We start from the raw sequence: 22987 nt of genomic DNA, 5'->3' as shown, positions 1-22987 counted from the left end.
TTCTGAACTGGAAATGGGGATCTAGCTCAGTGGTAGAGCCCCTGCCTAGAATCCCCCAGTGAGGGGCTGGGGGTGTGGCTCAGTGGTAGAGCCCCTGCCTAGAATCCCCCAGTGAGGGGCTGGAGGTGTGGCTCAGTGGTAGAGCCCCTGCCTAGAATCCCCCAGTGAGGGGCTGGAGGTGTGGCTCAGTGGTAGAGCCCCTGCCTAGAATCCCCCCCCCCAGTGAGGGGCTGGGGGTGTGGCTCAGTGGTAGAGCCCCTGCCTAGAATCCCCCCCCCCCGCCCCCCCCAGTGAGGGGCTGTGGGCGTGGCTCAATAGTGGAGCTCTGACTATCTTTAGTGAGGCCCCAAGTTCAATCCCTAGTAGAAAAATTAGGATCCATGCCAAGATTCTATCTCTTGAACATTCTAGAATTGATTTGTTTTGCCCACAATTTCTAGTTTTCCTGCTGTGCTGTCTGTCTGTCTGTCCCAGAATTGCACTCTCCTGGAATCCACCACAAGCCAGAAACCAGAGATAGAGAGGTGAACTCTGGAAGGCCCCGAGAAGAGTGCCTCAGTTGCTTAACTTGTAAAACAAAGATAAATGGGTTACCTCACTGGACCAGTGCAGAGATCTATCTAGACAGAAGACGCGAGAGGAATCAGGGCCTCGGGAAGTAGACAGTACAGTCAGGCCTGGCCGCACACACCTGTAATCCCAGCTTACTTAGGAGGCTGAGGAAGAGCTCAAGGTCTGTCTGGGCAGCAGAGTACATTGAAGGGGCCAGCCTGGGCAACCCTATCTCAAAATCAAAGTTTAAATAAAGGGCTGGGCATGGTGGCACACGCCTGTAACACCAGCTTTCAAAGGCAGAGGTCTGAAGATAGCCAGGCTTGTTTACATCTCATGGTCAGGCCAACCAGAGCGGAAAAGACCTGGTCTCCAGGCTGGAGCGATGGCTCCGCCCTTGAGAGTATGGAGGACCAGAGTTCCAGTTCCCAGTTGCACATACCAGCTCCAGCTGCGGCCTCGACCTCTGTAGGCATGTGTGCACAGAGGGCTGAGACATGGCTCAGCAGGCACGTGCCTGTTCTTCCAGAGGACAGGAGGAATTCAGTTCCCAGTATCCGACAGGAAGAGGATCCTTTGGCAAATGCACCATTTGCCAAGACCCTCATTTCTGGTTCTGAGCAAAGCTGTTCCCAGCGCTGTTGTGGGTGGCAGGGACACTTTGACCGCCAGGGGGCGCGCGTCCCCCGCGGGCCCAATGGCTGAGCTCAGGCCCGGGGAATGCGAGGCGGGCCCGGGCAGGTGCACAGCTCCCCGGGGCCAGGGAGCGGGGCGAGCCAGGGGAAGCAGAGCCTCTGTTCCCAGGCTCCTGTCCCTGCCCTCCACCCTCAGGTCTTCTTCCTTGGGCTCCTCTCCAATTCTAGCTTCCCCTTCAACAGGCTGCCATCTCTGCTCCACCCTTAGGTCTCAAGACCTTGCCCGGCCTCCTCTGCACCCCAGCCAGGCTCTCAGAGTTGAAGGATCTTATTGGGCTTCCTGAAGGAGTCAGTGGGATCCAGGTCACGAATCGGGATGGGCTGGGAACACCCAAAGTGTAATCCTCCACTCTAGCCGGGTCAGACTTGATGTTTGCCTCTGTGGAATGGGCTAGGGACTTCCCCTAGCTAACCCTCGGCCTTGAGCTAGTTATTGTGACATCTTCTTTCTCCCTCGGTTTCTGCGTGCGTGCGTGCGTGCGTGCGTGTGAGTGTACGTGCGTGTGTGTGCGTGCGTGCGTGTGTGTGTGTGTGTGTGTGTGTGTGTGTGTGTGTGTTTGGGGGGATTAATGCCTTCACCCAGAGGAGTTGTAAGTGTTGGAGGACCTAAATTATACAGTGTTTACAACAGTGCAATTTAAGGACTGAATGTCTCGCATCTTGTACTGTTATTCTACCAGCCTTCCTCCATGGTTCTCTAGGGTAACACAGATGAGCACTCAGGACACTGAGGCAGGAGGATCTCTAGTTCAAAGCCACCCAGGGCTACATAAGCGACACTGTCTCCAACAAACAAGAGCTGAACTTCAGCTCCCAGCAATAGAGTGGCTTATGTAGCTCGCACACGGGCAGGCTCAGAGCCAGGGACGAAAACCCAGGCGCTGTAGATTCTTCCAGAGACTTTTCTGTGAGGGCTCTTGGTTGGTTGGTTTGTTTACATAGCCCTGGCTTGTCTGGATCTATGTAGACCAGGCTGACCTGGAATTCAGAGATCTGCCTTTCCCTGCCTCCCTAGTGCTAGGATTAAAAGTACCACCACGTCCCACAGTGGTTCTGGTTTTGTTTGTTTGTTTTTGTTTCTCAGTGTACTCTGAGCTGTCCTGGAACTCACTCTGTAGACCAGGCTGGTCTCGAACCCAGCGATATGCCTGCCTCTGCCTCCCTAGTGCTGGGATTGAAAGGCGTGTGTGCCACCCCTACCCAGCATCCATGGTATACTTAAACTTCCAATCCTCCTGCCTCCACCTCCCAGTGCTGGAAATACTGACATGTAACATGACAGTCTGGTTTATTCAGTTCTGGGGACCGAACCCCGGGGATTCCTGCATGCTGCATGAGCGGTCTACCCTCTGAGCCCACATGCCAACAACCCCTTCTTTCTGCGATTCTAAGAGCCCTGGCTCTGTTGCCAGTGGTCCCAACTGCCTGAGTTTTGGACCACAGAACCCTAAACTTCCCACCGGCAACAGTGATTTCCCCAGGAATGCAGGGCTCCGGCAGGGTGAGAACCCTGGAAGATTCCAGACAGAAACTGGCAAGATCCCAGGGTGTGGGTGGTGTGTGTTTGCCAGCCTCAGTTTCCCCAATGCTAGGGAGGAGTCCTCCCCGGGGTCAACAAACTGAAGGTGGAACTCGGTGTTCCTGCCTTTGGGAGCTTGCCAAATGCTTCTGTGGACGGGGAGATCCATCCCGACCTGAACCCGGCAGGACTGTGCTGGCAGCTGGGACTATTATTTTTTAATTTCATTTCAGGCTGTCAGCGGGTGTCCTTCCAGGCATTAACCCTCCCTCTTCAGATCCTTGTCCCCCACTGGGCTTCTAAACACACACACACACACACACACACACACACACACACACACACACACACACACCCCACGTAAGGGCCCAGAGGTGGAGAGACAGAGGGAATCGCCTGCCTGCTCCTGCCCTCTCCCAGGCTCAAGGACAGACAAACACCTCCAGAATTAGCCTCCATCCCTCCCTTATCTCCCACAATACCTCAGGTCAGACAGATGGAAGTGGAGGTGACATTTCTCACCTCTGGGTCAGAGGGAGGAACCCCACCCCGGGAGGAAGAAGGCCAATTAGAAGGATCTGGTGGGAGTGAAGGAATTCTTTCCACAGACAGCTGTCAAGGAGGGAAGGAGATCGCAAACTCAGCTGCCTGTATGGCCCACCAGCCTCGGTTTACCCCTTTAGTTCTGTGTAAATGCAGCAGTACGCGGTCACACAAGCCTCCCGAATCCAGCCCCGCGGTCCTGTTATTCTAGCCTGGGCTCTACAATGACCTCAGCAAACCCCAGTTATTTCCCACCCCAGTGGGGCAACAAGAGGTCCGACCCCGTCTCCGCTAGGGGGCGCCTTGGGTCGGATGTGCCTCTCTGGTTAGGCAGGTCTGACGCCCCGGTTAATGACATGTTGGGGATTCGCTCAGCGGCACAGAAGAGCTGCCCCGGTTTCTCATCCCCTGCCCCCACCCCAAAACCAGAAAGTGGGGTGTAGCGCCGGGACATAGCCTCAGAGGGACCCACGTTCCCCCCGCTCCGTGCTCGTCCCACCCTTTTCAAAAACCAGAATCCACCACCAGTGCCACTATTTGACGCAAAGATCTAGTGGCTCGGTGCTGAAGGCAGCTGGAGGGCGCCCGGGCGCCCAACCCTCCTAGAACGTCCTAACCTCCCACATCTACCCAAAAGTCAGAGACCCGAGACCCCCAACATCCCCCGACACACTTCCAAGAGCCCCCCAATTAAAGTATTCAAGAATTCCAGCTCCAGTGGCTCCCCAGGACTAAAGGCTCCGAGTACTCCTATGATCTCAGGAGCCCGAGACCCCATCCATACGCCCGGTGAAGCCGGCACCCCAGATGCCTCTTTCCAGGGACCCAGGCGTGAGCGCCCCACATTTTGCCCCGGGACTTAAGGTCCGAGGTCCCACCAAGTGCTCCCAGGGACGCGGTGTCAGGTTCTAGGGTGGCAGACCCCAGGTGGGGTGGAACTCACGCGTCCGGGGCAGATCCTGGCACCAGATCCTGGCACCGGGGGGCTTTTCCTCGGGCTCCGGCTCCGGCTCCAGCGGCGGGGAGCGGAGGACGGGGCGGGGCAGTCGCCGGGGAACAGGTTAGACGACGTGACTCTGACTGGAGGGGGGCGTGTCCCGCAGGGGGGGGGGAGAGCTGCGGTCGCCTCGAGCACCCTGGGATTTGTAGTCCCGGAGGGGCGGGGCGCAGCCTGGGACATTCCCTTTTGGAGTCAGGCACGATCCATTTCACAGACAGCAAGAGCGAGGACCAGAAGATCGAGGGCGCCCTGGCGGGGAAATGCACAGGAGTCCAGACCCCCACTTCACTGCGGGTGCAGGGGAAGAACTCCTGAGCCCTTCCCCACTCTCCAGGCTCAGTTTCCCAGGCGGGGACAAAGTCACACGACCCAATACTATGGCGAGAAAAGGACCCGAGCCCCGGCTTACCTGTCTACATAAAATAAAAATAAAAGTAAGGGGCCTTTAATCTTAGCACTCGGGAGGTCAGAGTCAGGGGCATCTCTGCGCGTTAGAGGCCACCCTGGGCTACACAGGAAGACCATGTCTCAAAAACAAAACAGCACAAAAACCCGCGTTGGCGCTTTACTGGCGTGCCTAGCAACAGGCTGGACTACAACCCCCAGCAGCAATCCCGAGCCAAGTCCCCCTCCGGCCACCTCTGGGAACTGGAGTCTTGGAGCCCTCAAAGGGCGAGCCCCAGAGAGTCCAGCCCACGCGCGGGGAGGACACACAGCCTGGGGATCCCGGGCCGAAGGAACCCTCCCCTGTCTCCTTGGCCCCCTCTGGGTTCCCGAGAGCCGCAGGAGAAGGGGGAGCATCCCAGTTCTGGGGGAGTCTCCGAAATCTCCGCAGAGGGGGCGGGACGCGACGCTGACACACCGGCCAGGAATGCAGTCGGGTCACCCTGTCTCGCCGCCGTCCCGCGGCTCCACCCGCCGCCCCACGCGCTGCAGGACTGCTGGGAAGGGGCGTGGGCGCGTCCCCCAAACCCCGCGTCCACGTGCAGCTGTTTACTTGGGCCGCGGGCCGAGGAGGGGTCGGCCAGCTGCACCTCTGCCTCCCCCGGAGCGGTGGGGATCACTTCCCGCTCAGGACGCTAAGTCCACACCCTCGGGTCTCACACGACCCACTAACCCCCACTCCGTCTGGAGCCGAGCTCCGGGCTCTGGGGTCCGAGACTCCTCCCCCGACCCCGAGGACTCCTCCCCCTCGGTTTCCCGCTTACCCCAGACACTCCAGAAACTCCGCCTCCCGTCGGTACTTTAAATGCTCCGATGGTCCGCACTCCTCTATTTTCTCGTCCACTCGAGCCTTCCGCTCTCGCCGTGTCGGGGACGTCCCCAAACACACTCTCGCTTTGAAAGCACAAGCCTGCCAACCGGAATTCTCACCTGGCTCCCACAGGAATGTCTGCACAGTCGGCCTTCTGTCTCTTTAAGAGCCGTGGCCTGGCTGGGTCACTGCCCCTTTAAGACGGTGTTGGAAGAAACCACGTGAGCAAAAGTGGGGGGGGGGAAGCGGGTCCTCCGAGACCCGACCTGGCTTGCTCTCCCCACACCGAGTGACTTGATTCCCCCCGGTAGTGGATCGTCGGGAAATCAGTCATTCCTCCGCTGTGTGCCGTTCAAAAGTGGAGACTGGCTCGGTTCCGTAGATGGAGTGACAGGGGCCGAGCCACGCCCCCACCCTCCCACGCGACTTGGACGCTTCCGGTGTGACTCCACCTCCGGGGTCCGCGTGGTGGGCCGCGATCGGCGCAGGTCCGGCGTGGGCTCCTCCCGAGTGGGGATGGCGGGCACCCCGGCCTCCGGTGAGTGCAGCGGGAGCCGGTGCAGGGGAAGGGGGCCCGGGAGGATCCGGGCACAAAAGGGACTGGGTGGGGGGCCCGCGGGGAGGGGACGCCCCGGGAGGCACCTGGCAGTGTCGAAAGGACCTACACCCCGTTTCTCCTCGCAGGTGCCGCTCCGTTCTCCTGCCCCCCCAACTTTACGGCGGTTTCTCCAAACTCGGGTTCCCCTCGTTTCTCCTTGGAAGCTTTGACACTTCCAGACACGGAACTGTGGCTCATCCGAGCGCCTGCAGACTTCGCCCCACAGTGGTGAGTGGTCGTTCCCAGGACACCTCCTGGCAGTACCCCCCACCCCACACACACCCTAGGGGCTGGACCCACCCCAGGCCGTGAACGTACAACTTAAGACAGCAAATCTGAGCAACGCGGAAGTGCTACTTTGTGTTAGCCTCATTCTGTAGCCCATTCCCACAAGCCGGCCACCTCCGATCCCTGCCGGTTTTCGGCCTTGGTTCTTGAGTACTGGGTCTACAAGTGGGTGTCATATACTCCCTTTTGTTTTGGAGAATCGGGTTTGTTGTTGTTGTTGTTGTTTGGTTGGTTGTTTTTTTTCGAAATAGGGTTTCTCTGTGTAGCTTCAGAGCCTGTTCTGGAACTCCCTCTGTAGACCAGCTGACCTCGAACTCACGGAGATCGCCTGCCTCGGCCTCTCAGTGCTGGGATTAAAGGCGTGCACCATTACAGCTCAGCTTGTTTTGGAGAATCTTATGTCCCATGCAGTAATTAAACTTCAGATCCTCCTGCCTCCACCTCCCAAGTACAGCCACCGCACCCCGTTTTATGCAGTGCTGGTGATCAAATCCAGGGCCCATTCATGCTACACACACACACACACACACACACACACACACACACACACACACACTCACACACACTCCACATCTGAGGCTCATCCCGTATCCCTGCTCACCTTAAATATTCCTTAGCCAGTAATGGGGGGCAGTAGGCTGAGGCAGGAAAATGGTAGGCTTCAAGGCCATCATGAGTACACAGAGTCTGTCTCAAGAAACAGCCAGGAGCCCAGCAGTGGCGGCACACGCCTTCCACCAGCACTCAGGAGGCAGAGGCTGGTGGATCTCTGAGTTTGAGGATGGTCTTGAGCCTGGTCTACAGAGTGAGTTCCAGGGCAGCTCAGACTACACAGAGAAACCCTGTCTTGAGAAACCAAACAATAAAAAGAAAGCAAGCAAGCCGGGAGTGGTGGCCCATGTCTATCTGAAGTCCCTGGGAGGCGGTGCAGGCTGGTTAGGAGTACTAGACGTCACGCAGACCCCACACAACACAAGTTGATTAGTTAGTTGAGGCAGCAAACAGAACTCGGGGCTCCAGGGCGGAGCTTCACCCTCGCCCAGAAAAGCTGCGTGGGGCCCCAGCCTTCCGCCCTGCAGAGGATGCAGTCAGCCCCTGCCTTATCCTTTCTCTCCTCAGCCTCAATGGAAGGCACGTGCCTCTCTCTGGCTCCAAGACTGTTAAGGGCAAACTGGATGGCCAGAGGTGCCGATACCGGGTCCTGACCAGCAGCCCCCAGGCGGGAGAAGCCACCTTGCTGGTGTCGTCATCGGAGGCAGGAGGTAGACTCACTTGTGCCCCAGCCCCCCATGGAAGCTTAAGGATCATGGAGGGTCCTCAGAAATACCTGATCTCTCGGGTCCCTCTGCAGCCCATCCCCACCAGCCTGCCACCTCAGATCCCTGCCGGCCTCCGGCCTCGGTTCTCTGCCTTTGGAGGCAGCCCTCCGGTCACGGGGCCTGGGTCGGTCCTGGCTCTGAGGTCGCCCACTTCAGGGAAGAGGAAAAAGAAGAGAAAGGTCGCAGAGGCCTCAGCCATTCAGGAGGCAGTGAACGGGCATGGGGCCACGGAGGTAGACACGGCCTGGGGTGGCTTAGAAGTGGGTATGAGGAAAAAGAAGAAAACGAAGCATCAGGTGGGTGAGGTAGAGATGATGGAGGCCGAGGCGATGGAGCCCGTGGCAGAGATGGCAGAGCCTCTGGGACTGCCAATCCCATCTGCCACCAGCAGCAAGAAGAGGAAGAGCAAGTCCAAGGGGGCAGAGACATGCCAGCCGGAACCTGTGGCGGAAACACAGCCTGCTGATGGGACCGTCCTGTCCCCCACCAAGAAGAGGAAGAGACAGAAGGAGGCCGAGGGGATGGAGGCAGCCGAGGGCACCATGGCTGGCTCTCAGCCACAGGCCGCTGAGGAACCCCAGGAGGAAGCCATCCCACTGCCTCCCACAAAGAAGAGGAGAAAAGAAAAGAGGCAGAATTTGGTGATGGAGCCAGAGATGGGGCTCCCTGGAGTGATCATAGAGCCTGAACTTTCAGAACAGGGGCTTCAGGCTGAGGCAGCGCCTGTGTCCCCCAAGAAGAAGAAGAAGAAGAAGGAAAAGTGGCGGGGTGAGGCACTGGCCTCGGGGGCAGAGGTGACAGAGGCTGCGCTTCCAGCTGACTTTGAGCCGCAGGTGGCTCCAGCACCCAGCAAGGAGAACGAGAAAGGAGAGGAGGCGATAGAGCCCCTGTCGGAGATGACTAACCCAAGAGAATCTGAGGAACCTGAGGCCGGAGCAGCTCAGGGATCCACAAAGAAGAAGAAAAAGAAGAAAAAGGATCAGGAACGTGGGGTGTAAGGACCGTTCCCCACTGAGAGATGTCTCCCACAGGACAGGAAATAGAGCCGAAGAGCCCCAATAACACCCTGGGGAACCGAGGTGGCCTCGGGAGGGCTGTCAGGAATTGGCTGCGGGGAAGAGATGAGCCCTTCCCTCACGCAAACACGCCAGTACATCCAGCAGGAGCCTGAGCCTGGAAAACGCTTTATTGTGACTCTGGAGCCTGGGTGGCAGTGGTCATCGGGGCACTTTGAGGAAGGGCTCGTGTAGGACGTCGAAGAGCCTGCGGGCCTAAGGGCAGGGAGGGAAAGGCTTGTCATTAAAGAGGCTGCTGCTTACTTTTCTTAGAGTGCATTGTGGCTCTTTTTCTCCTAGGGTGGGGCTTTGCAGGTCTGGGTTCTACTTGAGACTAGCCAGGAGGCTGGGCTCTGCCACCCTTTGGGCCTCAGTTTCCCCATGTGTGAGAGGGGCAGATGCAAACGGACCATTTAGAACCGTAAGACTAGTCCATTGTGGTGGCCGCATCTTAACTCCCAGCACTCTGAGGCAGACACAGGTGGATCTCTGAGTTCCAGGACAGCCTGGGCTACGCAGAGCAACCCTGTCTTGAATAAATGAATAGAATAAGGCAGGAGGGTGGCACACATGGCACACACCCTGTAATCTCAACATTTGGGAGGGAGGCTGAGTCCGGAAGATGAGAAGTACAAGGCCAACCTCAGCTATGTATTAAGCTACATAAGAAAGTCTCAAAAAATCAAGTAAAAGAAACAAAGCCTTATTTGCCTGGGCTGGCCCAGCTAGCTGTCTAGCCAAGGATGACTTTGAACTTCAGATCCTTCTGTCTTATCCAAGTGGCCACCATGCTTAGTTTAGGCAGTGCTGGGGATCCATCAGGGCTTTGTGCATGCTAAGAAAGTGCTCTACCAATCCAGTTACATTCTCAGCCCCCAGAAAAACTTTCACGGAGCCTTTAAACCAAGCATGGTGGCTCATGCCTGTGATCTCAGCAGGAGAAGCCGGGGGAGCTGAGTCCAGGCCCATCCTGGTCTATAGTGAGACCCAGGCCAGCTAGAGCTCTATATTAAGACCATGTCTAAAAGCAAGTCACTTAATACAGTGGTTCTCAACTTCCTAACACTGTGACTTTGAATACAGTTCCTCATGCTGTGCTGACCCCAACCATAAAACTATTTCCTTGCTACCTCATAACTGTGCTACTGTTGTGAATCACAGTGTAAATATATGTGTTTTTCTGATGGTCAGGTGACCCCTGTCATTTGACACCATCCCCCCCAAAGGGGTCACGACCCACAGGTTGAGGACCACTGATTTAACAGACTTTCCAGGTTCACTGATTTGGGGCTCATCCCCCCTCCAACCCCTGTATCCTCCCCCAGAGTTCTCACCTTCTGGGGGCCCAGACCCGGGCACAAGGCTAGATCCTCCCGTGACGCAGTGAAGAGCTGTTCGAGGGACTGAAATGTGGAATCGAGGGGTTAGGGGCAGTGCGCTCCACACTCTAGCCTGTCCCTGCTGCAGGGGCCCCAGGATGTCCCCGGGGAGGTGTGGGACTGTGGGGAGGTCAGGGGACGCCCAGGGGGCCTCTTACTCCGAACGTAGCCAGGAGGGTCTGGCTGTCGGTCTTGTTGACTGACTTCACGGTGGTCAGACACTCGGTGGCCTGGAAGAGAAAGAGACAGGGTCTTTCCTTGGGACCTGGGTGTCAGGACAGCCTATGAGCAGTGCTTGGAAGGCAGGTGCAGGAGGATTCCCGAAAGACTGAGGCCAGCCTGGTCCACGGCCGAGATACTGACTCCAGAAGCAAAAGGAGGCTGGAGAGATGGCTGGTCGATTAAGAGCACACTCCGCCCTTCCAGAGGACACAAGTTCAGTTCCAAGCACCCACCCTGGGTGACTCACTTTTTGAGACAAGGTCTCCAGGTGTATCCCTCCCTGACTGGCCTACAACTGGGTAGCCCAGGCTGGCCTGAACTCCTGGAGATCCACCTGCTTCTGCCTCTCTGGTGCTGGGGTTAGAGGCGTGGCCCGGACTGCTGGCTTTTCACATGGCTGGACGGGCAGGGCCGGGTGACACCAGCTCCCTGTCAGGTAAGTCTCTGTTCCCTCTGCTTCCCCTGGGAAAAGGGGAGCACCTTCCCCAGGGTTACACTCGATGTGGAGCCAGTGTAGGAAGGGTGGGTGCAGCTGTGGACGCAGCCCCTCGCTGCCAGTGGGCCCTGTGGCTGGACCGCTTCCCAGGGGAACACCCAGAAAGATAAATGCAGAATCCCTCATAAGCGCTGGAAGTTATCGATTCGTTTACAAAATAACATCCAAGAGGCCGCTGGGTGCTGTTGCAGTGACAGCAGGGTCAGGATGCTTCCAGCCTGGTACTCTGGGCTACCAGGCTGAGAGGACGAAGGAGGGCTTCCTGGAGGAGGCAGCATCAGAGCTGGCATGGGAAACAGATTCTAGCAGAGGGAATGGGGTGGTAGATGCCGAGGGCAGCCTAGGAGTCAGAGCTAAGCGGGACAAGGTCTGGTTTGTACTTGAAAGACCTTTCGGGCTGGTAGGAGAGGATGAGGAAGGGCTGGGCAGGGAAGGAGGGTGTCAGTGTGGATGGACTTGCTTTGAACAGGCCACTTCAGGGTCAGGAGGTGCAGAAGAACAAGGGAGGCGGTCTCACCCGGGACAGGAAGTTCTGCTCCAGCTTCTCCATGAGGAGGTCGGCGGGCTTCTGCTCATAAGCCTTGTAGGTCTCCAGGTACCGCCCTGCTTCCTCCGCGCTGGGTACAGGACACAGGTCAGCTGGGGTGGGGGCTGTCATTCAGGATTCTCCATCATAGGACTACTAACAATTCCAAAACTAGGCCAATCCCAGCCCCAAATCCTGACCTCAGCAGTGACCCCTACAGAGTAGGTTCTCACACACTTCTTACCTAGTCATGCTGGGGACAGAGCCCAGGATACAGTAGAGCTACACACTCCACCACTGAGCCACGCCCCACCCCTCACTGGGGGATTCTAGGCAGGGACTCTACCACTGAGGCACACCCCAGCCCCTCACTGGGGGATTCTAGGCAGGGGCTCCACCACTGAGGCACACCCCAGCCCCTCACTGGGAGATTCTAGGCAGGGGCTCTACCACTGAGCCACACCTCCAGCCCCTCACTGGGGGATTCTAGGCAGGGGCTCCACCACTGAGCCACACCCCCACCCCTCACTGGGGGATTCTAGGCAGGGGCTCTACCACTGAGCCACACCCCAGCCTCTCACTGGGAGATTCTAGGCAGGGGCTCTACCACTGAGCCACACCCCCAGCCCCTCACTGAGGGATTCTAGGCAGGGGCTCTACCACTGAGCCATACCCCAGCCCCTCACTGGGGGATTCCAGGCAAGGGCTCTACCACTGAGTCACACCCCAGCCCCTCACTGGGGGATTCTAGGCAGGGGCTCTACCACTGAGCCACACCTCCAGCCCCTCACTGGGGGATTCTAGGCAGGGGCTCTACCACTGAGCCACACCCCCAGCCCCTCACTGGGGGATTCTTGGCAGGGGCTCTACCACTGAGCCACACTCCAATCTCCCTTTTTCTTGCATTCTCTCTACCACCACAGGATCTCACTATGTTGAACTGATCCTCCTGCCTCAGTCTACTGAGTGCTAGGATTACAGATGTCCACCACCACACCCCGCCTAAGACTTTCTTTCTGAGACAGGGTCTCATGTATCCCAGGCTGGCTTTGAACTGCTTACTTAACTAGATTGCACTGCCCTCCTGATTTTCCAGTCTCCACTCCCTGGAGTGCTGGAATTACAGGTGTGAGCCGCTATGCCAGGTTTACGCAGTCTAGCGACAGAGCCCGGGGATTCTCGCATGCCGGGAAGCGGGAAGCGCTGCCAGGGGAGCCCGTCCCAGCACCCCAAACACTGAAGTGTCTCTAAGTCGAAAGCTGTTCATTTACCAGCTTTAATTTTACTTATAGTGTGGGGAAGGGGTGTCTTTTTTTTCTTCCCCAAAAAGACTATCTATTTGTGGTTTTGTTGGTGAGCCAATTAAATGACCTCTAGAGATCTAGAGATTGACACCAGGTATGGTGGCACACACTCAATCTCAGCACGCAGGAGGCTGAGGCAGGCAGACTGCTGTGTTCTAGGATAGCCTTGGCTATGGAGACTTTGGGAAACAGAACAAACCGGAAACACTAGATACAAAATTCCTTCAGTCATCTGGTCTAAGCTGGACACGCCTGGCCTCTGTCACCTGCCTTGGTACTTACAACTACAAAAAAAAAAAAAAAACTTGCTGGGCGGTGGTGGCGCACACTTTTAATCCCAGCACTTGGGAGGCAGAGGCAGGCGGATCTCTGAGTTCGAGGTCAGCCTGGTCTACAAATCGAGTTCCAGGACAGCCAGGACTGTTACACAGAGAAACCCTGTCTCAAAAAACAAAACAAGAGAAGACCCCATCTTACACACTGAGAATGTTAGGGCTCAGAGAGGCAGTGCCTGCACCAGGCACCCAAGGAGGTGGGAAACCCCAGGTCTCATTAGCCCAGGCTGGCCTTGAACTCTTGACACGCCTGCCTTGGACTCCCGAGAACTGGGATTGTGCCACCATGCCTGGCTTAGGATCCGCCTCACAGGCTGGACAGGCCATGCGGTGGGTGGGTGGGAGGGGTCTCTCTCACCTCCAGGCCAGGACCAGGGTACAGTCTGCTAAGATGCACATCTTGGCCAGCTCCTTCAGGGCCTGCTGAGGGTCTTTCTAGAGGAGAGGAAAGGCAGAAGTAGAGACCTGGGAGACCGCAGGGGTTCACAGTGTGAGAACCCAACAGCTGGGAGGGGAAGATGGCACAGCCAGGAAAGCCACAGCGGCTGGCATGGGCCAAAAACCTGGGTATGGTGGTACGCTAATCTCAGTGCTGTGGGCCCCAGGTCCCAGTGAGGAACCTTGCCTCAATCGATCAATCAATCAGTCAATTAATCAATCAATCAATCAATCACAGTGGATGTGCAGGGCTTCACCGGCATCTCCACCCTCGGGGGCTGAAGGTGCCAGTCTTCAGACCGACCACCTGAGTCCCATCCCCGAGGTCCACAAGAGAGGAGAGAACCACCCCCCAAAAGTTGTGTGTCCACAGGTACGCACCCACAAACAAATAAATAAATGTAAAAAGTACTTCTCAAGTACTTTAAAACAATATCCAATAAAGAAGCTTAGATGTGTCGGGCGGTGGTGGTACATGCCTTTAATCCCAGCTCTTAGGAGGCAGAGGCAGGTGGATCTCTGTGAGTTCAAGGCCAGCCTGGGCTACAGAGTGAGATCCAGGACAGGCACCAAAACTACAGAGAAACCCTGTCTCGAAAAACCAAAAAAAAAAAAAAAAAAAAAAAAAAAAAAAAAAAAGAAGAAGAAGCTTAGATGTGAGTGTGGGGAACCAAGTGGAGGTCACGTCTCTCAGGCCCTCACTCGCCGTAAAAGGGAGGAGAACGTGGTGGTGGTGGTGGTGGGTCTCTGGAGCTAAGAAGAGTTTTGAGCAAGAGGAGGCCGACAGGAGATCCAGGCATGGGGACCCATCCAGCTGCTATTATGAAAGGAGGGTTAGGACTGAAGGCCAGAGAGGTGAGCATGCTGGGCTCAAGCTTTAATGCTAGCACTCAGGAGGCTGGGGCAGGAGATTGCCGTGACTCATAGGCCAGCCTGTGTTGTGAGACTTTGTCTTAAGGAAAAAAAAAAGAATGAGCTGGGTGGTGGCGCATAACTTTAATTCCAGCACTAGGGAGACAGAGGCAGGGGGATCTCTGTGAGTTCGAGGCCAGCCTGGTCTACAGAGTGAGTTCCAGGACGGGCACCAAAACTACACAGAGAAACCCTTCTCAAAACAAACAAACAAACAAACAAACAAACAAACAACAACAACAAAAAACCAAAATAAGGGCTGGAGAGATGGTTCAGCAGTTAAGAGCACTGGCTGCTCTTCCGGAGGACCCAGGTCCAATTCCCAGCACCCACATGGCAGCTCACGGACATGTAACTCCAGTTACAGGGGACCTGACACCCTCGCACATACATACATACAGACAAAACACCAATGCACATAAAAATAAATAATCTTTAAAAAAATAAATAAATAAAGGATGGTGGCCAGGTCTGCCTGCAGGGAGAAGCTGTGGATCTGACAAGAACAAGACCTAAGAGATACTTAGGGAAGTCATGGAGTGGTGAAGAGGCATGGAGCAACCTTTTACTCTTACGATGCTGTGGAACAAACCTAGTGCACGCTGGGCAGATGCCCTACCGCTGAGCCACACCCCAGCCCCTCATTGGGGGACTCTAGGCAGGGGCTCTACCACTGAACCACACCCCAGCCCCTCACTGGGGGATTCTAGGCAGGGGCTCTACCACTGAGCCACACCCCAGCCCCTCACTGGGGGACTCTAGGCAGGGGCTCTACCACTGAACCACACCCCAGCCCCTCACTGAGGGATTCTAGGCAGGGACTCTACCACTGAGCCACATCCCAGCCCCTCACTGGGGGATTCTAGGCAGGGGCTCTACCACTGAGTCACACCCCAGCCCCTCACTGGGGGATTCTAGGCAGGGGCTCTACCACTGAGCCACACCCCAGCCCCTCACTGGGGGATTCCAGGCAGGGGCTCTACCACTGAGCCACACCCCAGCCCCTCACTGGGGGATTCTAGGCAGGGGCTCTACCACTGAGCCACACCCCAGCCCCTCACTGGGGGATTCTAGGCAGGGGCTCCACCACTGAGCCACACCCCCAGCCCCTCACTGGGGGATTCTAGGCAGGGGCTCTCCTGTTGAGCTAGGAATCCTACCTTTAATTCTATTTGAGTCAAAGCCCCCTCTGTAGCCCAGTGCTGAGATCGGATGGCAGGGATGCGCCACCACCTCTGGTCTAACAACTTTCCTCCCCACCCTGTAGCCCATGCTGTCCTTCCTGCGGCAATTTCAGCTGAAAATCCTTTCCTCGATGAGGTTTTAGGTGTTTTGTCTTAAGAGGGATCCGGCAGCCCATGCGTTAACTCCACGCCGCAGCTGCATGGAAAGAGGACGGCCAGCCGACAGCCCTGCTTACCACATCCACTTGGACCAGCAGCACGCGCAGGGCAAAGGTCTTCCCCAGGCCCTGCAGCCGTTCGTGGATGTAGTCTGGATGGAGGTTGTGGTAGCGGAGGCTGTGGAGACAGGGAAGGGGACAGGTTGAGGGTCTCCATGTCCCCGAGGCCCCAGAATCCTTTGCACCTCCTCGGCATGCAGAGGTTGGGACCCATTGGCACAGCAAGGGGGACAATGGGGCCAGGGAGTCAACCCAGAAGACGGACTTCAGGGAAGGGTCATAGCAGGGAAGGGCAGCCTGGCTGGAGTCTTCTGGGAGGATGGACACTCGGCTTCTTCCCTCAAGTCAGGACCCCGCCCTTCTCCCTCCAGCCCAGGAATATAGACCCCAGGTCTCCTACCTCAGATACAGAAGCCCAACCTCCCTCCCTCAGACCCAGGGGTCCAGGCCTCTGCTCTCCTCCCTCAGACCCGGGGGTCCTGACCCAGCCCTCCTCCCTCAGACCCAGGGTCCAGGCCCAGCCCTCCTCCCTCAGACCCAGGGTCCAGGCCCAGCCCTCCTCCCTCAGACCCAGGGTCCAGGCCCAGCCCTCCTCCCTCAGACCCAGGGTCCAGGCCCAGCCCTCCTCCCTCAGACCCAGGGTCCAGACCCAGCCCTCCTCCCTCAGACCCAGGGATCCAGGCCCAGCCCTCCTCCCTCAGACCCAGGGTCCAGACCCAGCCCTCCTCCCTCAGACCCAGGGATCCAGGCCCAGCCCTCCTCCCTCAGACCCAGGGTCCAGGACCAGCCCTCCTCCCTCAGACCCAGGGTCCAGGCCCAGCCCTCCTCCCTCAGACCCAGGGTCCAGACCCAGCCCTCCTCCCTCAGATCCAGGGGTCCAGGCCCAGTCCTCCTCCCTCAGACCCGGGGATCCAAGCCCAGCCCTCCTCTCTCAGACTCAGGGGTCCAGGCCCAGCCCTCCTCCCTTACAACCTGGGGTCTAGCCCCAGCTATTCTTGCTCTGGACAATTATAGGCCACAACCCCTTCTTCAATACAGAGCCATGCACATGCCCAGAGCCTACAACACTGACTCATAATTGTCCCACAGAACGGCTCAAAATGCATAAACTACGGGACAGGACTCGAACCTTCAAAGCACCCGGAGCTCACCTGAGGAAAAGGGCGCAGGTGCTCTGGCCCAGCACATAGTCAGGAGTCACCTCACTGAATTCCCAGGGCACGTTGCGCACGAACTTCAACACAGGGTTGCCCCTCTGCCAAGGGAGACAGGCAGAAGCCACTTATGGGGTGACCCTTGAACTAAGATGAAGGCTAGCCCCTGCCCCACCCCTTCTTCCCACCCTAAGGCCTGGAATCTGAATGTTAGCTCTCTCCTTCCACCCCATACACACGCGCGCGCGCACACACACACACACACACACACACACACACACACACACGCGCACACACACGCACACACATACACCACACGCATGCACACACGTGCGCGCACACATGCACGCACCCACCCACACATACCTCTGTCCCAGCATTAACCAGTCCTCCTAACTGCTGAACGTCGGCCCTCACTGCAACCTCAGCAACATCCACACTTGCCCCTCCTGGGGGGGGCCCGGCTTCCAGAACCCCAGGCCTGTCCTGCACCTCTCTTTCCCTCCTCTGGTGGAATTTGCACCTTGTAAACACCCCTTCTCTGCCACCACAGCACCTCCCTGACCGAGGCCACCATCATACAGCCTCGTGGCCACCCTGCAATGATAACCAGAGGCGTCAGCTAAGCTCCTTCATGGCTCCCCGGTGCCCCCGGGAGGAGGCCATTGAACGTGTCCTCCCCAGCTTCCCTCCTGTGCTGCCGACAGTGTCCTCAACAGCCCAGGACGGAAACTGTTCGGGCAAGCCGAGCTCTGATCCATGCCGGGGACACAGCAGTGACCAGGCTCTCGTGGTCACCGGGACTCTGCCCCCTGGTTCCAGATCTGGCTCTCCTGAAGCCCTTGTGGATGGGACAAAAGCAGCCTTTGGTTCCTCTACATGTACCTTGACCCCGATTCTTAAGACTTCTGGAATTTCCTGAGTGACAGATAGCATCTGTCATGGACTTCCGAAGCCCTGTGGATTCCTGAGGGACGGGAACACCTTGTGCTGTCCCGGGTGACTCACAGTGGCTCCTGTTTGGCCCAGAACAGATATTGGTACACAGAGGGCCCAAGCTCACAATTCAGGATTGGGACTGTCTGCCCAACCCCCACCTCCACCAAAGGCTGAGGGTTCACCAATACCTAGGGATGGCACCAATGCCAGCCTATGATGTAATCTAGCATAACCCAAAAGGACCAAGTTCAAGAGCTTCCCTGTGGCTGGGTGCATGGGAGGTCCCAGAGGGCGGGAGTGTGGAGGAGAGTGTGGAGGCTGCAGGCAATGTCCCTCCTATGCCATGACACCCCAGGCATTAAATGCATGGACAGATGAATGAATGAACATACAAAGGAATGAATGAATGCACGAGGTAATTAAGCTACCACAGAAATCAAAATCCTTCATTATACAGCCGGGTGGTGGTGGCGCACACCTTTAATCCCAGCTCCCAGGAGACAGAGTTTGAGGTCATCCTGGTCTAAAGAGTGAGTTCCAGGACAGCCGGGGCTACATAGTGAGAACCCTTCTCTAAATAAATAAATAAATAATTGTGGGGCTCATTGGTAAAGTGGTAACATCAGTAAAACACAGCCCTGAGTGGGGATCCCCAGCACCCACATCAACAGCTCCTCCTCTGCCTGGGCAGCAGTTCACTGAGTGTTCTCCCTGGGGACAGGAGCAGAGTGACAGCCCTAGCGGGAAGGGCCGGGCCACTCCCAACCCACGAGCCATCGCTGAATACGTGAATGGTGGGGAAGGTATATAAAGAATGGATGAACGCATGAATGAAGGAATGAATGATGGGATGTATATACGAATGAAGGAACAAATGAATACATACAGGAATTTATGCACCAATAAAGGAATAAGTGAACGCATGAATGATGGAACGTATATATCAATGAATGAATACAGGAAGGGATTAACACATGAAGTGATGAATGAAGGAATGAACAAACTACTTCTGAGAACAAAGTGTGTGAACCTCAGACCTCCTTCCACTGATCCCAACACTAATATCTGTAACAGGGTTTCCCACCAGAGCCCCCCCTCCCCCGCCCCCTCCATCTCCCCGCTCACCTGCCGGGGGCTCACGAGGATGCTACTGGATTTCGCTCCTGTTTTCAGGGTCTGGCTGGGGTTCTCTCCCTTCACAGGTTCAGAACCTGTGGACCCTGTGGCCCCAGCGCCTCCTGGAGGCTGGGCAATGGCGTACTCAGCATATGACTGAGGGGCCGCCTGGGCTGGGGTTGCCGTGGTGGGGTTCCGTGAAGATCTGAACAAGGGCTTGGCCTGTGGAGAGAAAGGAAGGATGGGGTTGTGAAGGAACACTAGGACCCTCGACCTCCCCAGACTCTCGTCCTTCTTCCTGACGCTTTCCAGGGCCAAGAACTCAAAACGGCAGCTGGGTTCTGGCTCGGTTGGTGCAGTGCATGTCTAAGCATGCGCAAAGCTCTGCGTGGGCCAGGCAGCGTGATGTACACGTGTCCTTCCAGCCCTGGGAGGCAGAGGCAGGAGGATCAGAACTCCAAGTCATACTCACTTACATAGTAAGTCTAAGGCCAGCCTGGGCTACCTGAGACCCTGCCTAAAAGAAAAATAAAACCGAACCGTGAGGCCTAGATCTGTGCATCCCTTCCTCGGGAAGCACACCTGTGTGAACTGCCCCCCACCCCACCTCCAGGCCTTTGCAGAGGCTTCCCCTCCACTCAGTGGTCCTCATGGCCCATTCCCTCACCTCTCCTCACGGCCAGATTCTTCACTTTACCCAAAGACATCAGAAATGAAGTTTTGCCAGAATTTTTTTTTTTTTAAAAAAACAAGGTCTCTCTGTGTAGCCCTGACTGGCTTTTCAGCCCAGGCTGGCCTTAAACTCAGAGATCTGCCTGTCTCTGCCTCCGGAGTGCACCGCCACACCTGGCTTGTTTTGCTTTGTTTTTGAATCAGGGTCACACACTTACAGCTCAGGCTAGCCTGGAACTTGTGCTGGTCCTCCTGCCTCAGTCTCCCCAGTTCTGGGATTACAGGAACTTACTACCATGTCTGACTCAGATTTATTTCTTTTTTCTTAAGATTGACTTATTTTTATTTGTGTATGTATCTTTATATGTATGCCGTATATGTGCAGGTGTGGGTGCCCGGAGAAGCCAGGAGAAGGTGTCAGATCCCTGAAGCTGGACTTACAGGCAGTTGTGAGTTGCCTGACATGAATGTGTGAACGAAACTTAGGTCTCCTGGAAGAGCGGAAAATCCAATGTTTTTTGTAGTTGTTGTTTTGTTTTTAAAGATAGCAGCAAGTGCCCGTAATGGGTGAGTTGTCTCACCAGCTTCCACATTTCCTTTGAAATTTGTTTGTTTTGTTTTTGAGACAAGGTTTCTCTGTGTAGCCCTGGCTGTCCTGGGACTCACTCTGTAGACCAGGCTGGCCTCGAACTCACAGAGATCCACCTGACTCTGCCTCCTCTGCTGAGATTAAAGGCATGCGCCAACATCGCCTGGCTTCTTTTTTAAATTTATAGGTTTATTTTTATTTTATTTGTATTGAGTGTTTTGCCTTCGTGGATATACATGCACCATGTACATTCCTGGTGCCTTCAGCATTCAGAAGAGGGTGTTGGATCCCCTAGAACTGGAGTAATAGATGGTTGTGAGCTGCCATGTGGGTGCTGGGAACTGAACCTGCATCCTCTGCAAGAGCAGCCAGTGCATTTAACTACTGAGCCACCTCTCCGGGACCCTGATTTCCCTTTCTTTTCTTTTTTTTTTCTTTCTTTTTTTTTTTTTTTTTTTTGGTTTTTTTCGAGACAGGGTTTCTCTGTGTAGCTTTGCGCCTTTCCTGGAACTCACTTGGTAGTCCAGGCTGGCCTCGAACTCACAGAGATCCGCCTGCCTCTGCCTCCCGAGTGCTGGGACTAAAAGGCATGTGCTACCTCCGCCCGGCTCTGATTTCCCTTTCTTAAAGTATAAAAGTTCAATTCTTAAACATCAGCTCTGGGGCCCGGGAGATGGCTCAGCGGACAGCAGCACCTGACCACCTAAGCTCGATGCCTGAGAGCTATGTGATAGGAGGAAAGAACTGACTCCCAAAAGCTGTACCTTGACCTCCACGTAAGTGCCATGGCAAGCATACCCTGACACACAGAGACATAAATAAATGGAAACACAAAACAACAAAAAATGTGAGATCCAAATTCATATCTTGAAAGTCAAAAAAAAAAAAAGAAAGAAAGAAAGAAAAGAAAGAAAACCCAGAATACTGGTCATACACAAAACCCAGCAGAGATTACTGTGTTGATTACACCTGTAATGCCCTAGCATGTGGGAGATGGAGGCAGGAGTATTGTTGCAAGTTCTAGGTCAGCCAGGCCCACCATAGCAATGCTCAGGAAGAAAGGAACAAAGGAAGGAAGAGAGAAAGGCTGGCAAGATGGCTGGATGGGTAAAGGCGCTTGCCACCAAACTTCATGACCTCTGTTCAGTCCCCAGGACCCAAACAGTATGACGAGAAAACCGACTCCCGTAAGTTATCTATTTCACCTTCTTCACAGGAGCCCCATAGCACACACCCTCACTTACATACACACCATAAAGAAATGTTTTAGGGGCTGCAGAAATGGCTTGGCAGTTCACGTCACTGGCTGCCCTTCAAGAGGATCTGGGTTCCATTCCCAGCTCGAATATGGTAGCTCAAAATACTTGTCTCTCCAGTTCCAGGGCATCCAATGCCCCCCTCTGGCCTCTGCAGGTACATGCATGTAGTACTCAGACATACTGCATGGAAACTACACACATATAAAATAAAATAATGAATGTTTTTTAAAAACCAGGATGGGCCGGGCAGTGGTGGCGCACGCCTTTAATCCCAGCACCCGGGAGGCAGAGCAGGCGGATCTCTGTGAGTTGAAGGCCAGCCTGGGCTACAGAGTAAGTTCCAGGAAAGACGCCAAAGCTACACAGAGAAACCCTGTCTCGAAAAACCAAAAACCAACCAAACACATAACCAAAAAAAACCAAGATGGCCCATTACTGTAATCCCAGCACTTGGGAGGGATAGGCGGGAGGAACAGAGTTCAAGGCCAACCTCAACTACATATCAATTTCAAGGATAGCCCAGGAAACATGTGGCCCAATGTCAAAGACCAAAACCAACCAAACAAAACCACCACTGGCCAGCCTACAGCTTGTGACTTAGCCCTCTCTTTACCACCCTGCCGTCCCATTTTACAGCCGGGGAAACCGAGGCTTGTAGAAAACAGCAGGCAATTTTTTCCAAAGCAACTCAAACCTCACAAAGTTGGCTAAACTCACACCGCGATCTCGGAGCTCCCTTGCTGTCTCCTTCACTCCCAACAGCGCCCACGTCCTCGCCCTTACCCCTGCGGGAGGGGTCTCGTCTTCCTCCAGTGGGATCACAAACTTCTTCCTGGTGGGCGGCCCTGGGGGCTGCGGCCGACCTCCCTCGTCCTTCGCGGGGTCCATCGGGGGCCTGAGAGGCGTGGCGACATGGACGTTAGCATTTCCGGGGCCCAGAGGGAACCTCGGCTCCCAGAGGTGCCCCCCAAACGGTGCTGGGTTCCAGAAGCGTAAGCCCAACCCGTGAGCCCGCCCCTTCCAGCCTCCCCACTTCGGATTGGCCCATGGGCCCTGCAGCCCCGCCCACTGGCCGACTACCCCGCCCCACGCCCGCTCCGGGACAGTCGGCCCCGCCCCCAGGGGCCCACCTGGACGTGCTCGCCCCGCCCAGTCTCGGCCTTGTCTCATCCTCGGCAACGATTGGCCTCTTCCTCTGCCAGTCATCATCCCGCGACCCCCCCTCTCCGCCCGCCCCGCCCCTCTGCCCGGCCTCTGGACCCGAGCGCTGTCAAACTCACCTGGTCTTCCCCGAGCCCTACAGGAAGATGCCACAAAGGGAGTAGAGGCGACGCACCGCCAACGCGGCCAGCGCGACCCCTGGCTGGACTCACTTCCGGCCTCTCTGGCCCGCCGCTCGTCTCGCTGCTCCCTAGGAGAG

At 56.1% G+C, this 22987-nt stretch overlaps 3 protein-coding genes across 12 annotated transcripts in view; 1 reads left to right on the top strand and 2 right to left on the bottom strand.

The window, feature by feature from the left end:
- Window positions 1–5926, bottom strand: part of Ppp1r13l (protein phosphatase 1 regulatory subunit 13 like) — a 19260-nt gene extending 13334 nt beyond the window's left edge. The window contains exons 1-3 of one of the 7 annotated variants that reach the window (XM_042272195.2): window positions 5518–5734; window positions 4253–4558; window positions 3289–3378 (exon numbers count right to left, since the gene is read on the bottom strand). The gene's annotated coding sequence lies outside the window, so the exon portion shown is untranslated. Of the gene's footprint in view, window positions 1–3248; window positions 3379–4252; window positions 4559–5517 lie in introns of those variants that run through there. The other 6 variants (XM_015987249.3, XM_042272180.2, XM_015987250.3 and 3 more) reach the window with 6 other exon arrangements.
- Polr1g (RNA polymerase I subunit G) lies at window positions 5806–9098 on the top strand. The gene is made up of 3 exons (XM_006993753.4): window positions 5806–6102; window positions 6249–6390; window positions 7570–9098. Exons 1-3 carry the CDS (start codon window positions 6081–6083, stop codon window positions 8765–8767), a joined length of 1362 nt encoding a protein of 453 aa, XP_006993815.1. The 5' UTR covers window positions 5806–6080; the 3' UTR covers window positions 8768–9098.
- Ercc1 (ERCC excision repair 1, endonuclease non-catalytic subunit) lies at window positions 8936–22987 on the bottom strand. Of its 4 annotated transcripts, none has more exons than XM_076572854.1 (10): window positions 22848–22987; window positions 22285–22462; window positions 19057–19269; window positions 16990–17093; window positions 15857–15956; window positions 13445–13521; window positions 11439–11538; window positions 10362–10433; window positions 10159–10227; window positions 8936–9040 (listed from the first exon to the last, which is right to left on the bottom strand). In XM_076572854.1, the coding sequence occupies exons 2-10, from the start codon at window positions 22453–22455 to the stop codon at window positions 8987–8989; spliced, it is 960 nt and encodes a 319-aa protein (XP_076428969.1). In that variant the 5' UTR covers window positions 22456–22462; window positions 22848–22987; the 3' UTR covers window positions 8936–8986. The 4 variants fall into 4 exon arrangements, with proteins under 4 accessions (XP_076428969.1, XP_076428974.1, XP_076428975.1 ...); XM_076572859.1 differs by having other exon boundaries at window positions 22351–22462; XM_076572860.1 differs by lacking the exon at window positions 22848–22987 and having other exon boundaries at window positions 22285–22581.

Source organism: Peromyscus maniculatus, chromosome 1 (genome assembly GCF_049852395.1).
Source record: "Peromyscus maniculatus bairdii isolate BWxNUB_F1_BW_parent chromosome 1, HU_Pman_BW_mat_3.1, whole genome shotgun sequence".
NCBI lineage: Eukaryota > Metazoa > Chordata > Mammalia > Rodentia > Cricetidae > Peromyscus > Peromyscus maniculatus.
This window is presented reverse-complemented; position numbering and strand designations above follow the sequence as displayed.

Coding starts and splice junctions, on each gene's coding strand:
- Polr1g (XM_006993753.4), top strand. CDS start 6,081: ATGGCGGGCACCCCGGCCTCCG. Junction 6,103..6,248: donor GGCGGGCACCCCGGCCTCCG/GTGAGTGCAGCG, acceptor TTCTCCTCGCAG/GTGCCGCTCCGTTCTCCTGC. Junction 6,391..7,569: donor GCAGACTTCGCCCCACAGTG/GTGAGTGGTCGT, acceptor TTCTCTCCTCAG/CCTCAATGGAAGGCACGTGC.
- Ercc1 (XM_076572854.1), bottom strand. CDS start 22,455: ATGGACCCCGCGAAGGACGAGGGAGGTCGGCCGCAGCCCCCAGGGCCG. Junction 17,094..19,056: donor TCCTCGTGAGCCCCCGGCAG/GTGAGCGGGGAG, acceptor CTCCCTTGGCAG/AGGGGCAACCCTGTGTTGAA. Junction 10,228..10,361: donor CCCTCCTGGCTACGTTCGGA/GTAAGAGGCCCC, acceptor TCCACATTTCAG/TCCCTCGAACAGCTCTTCAC.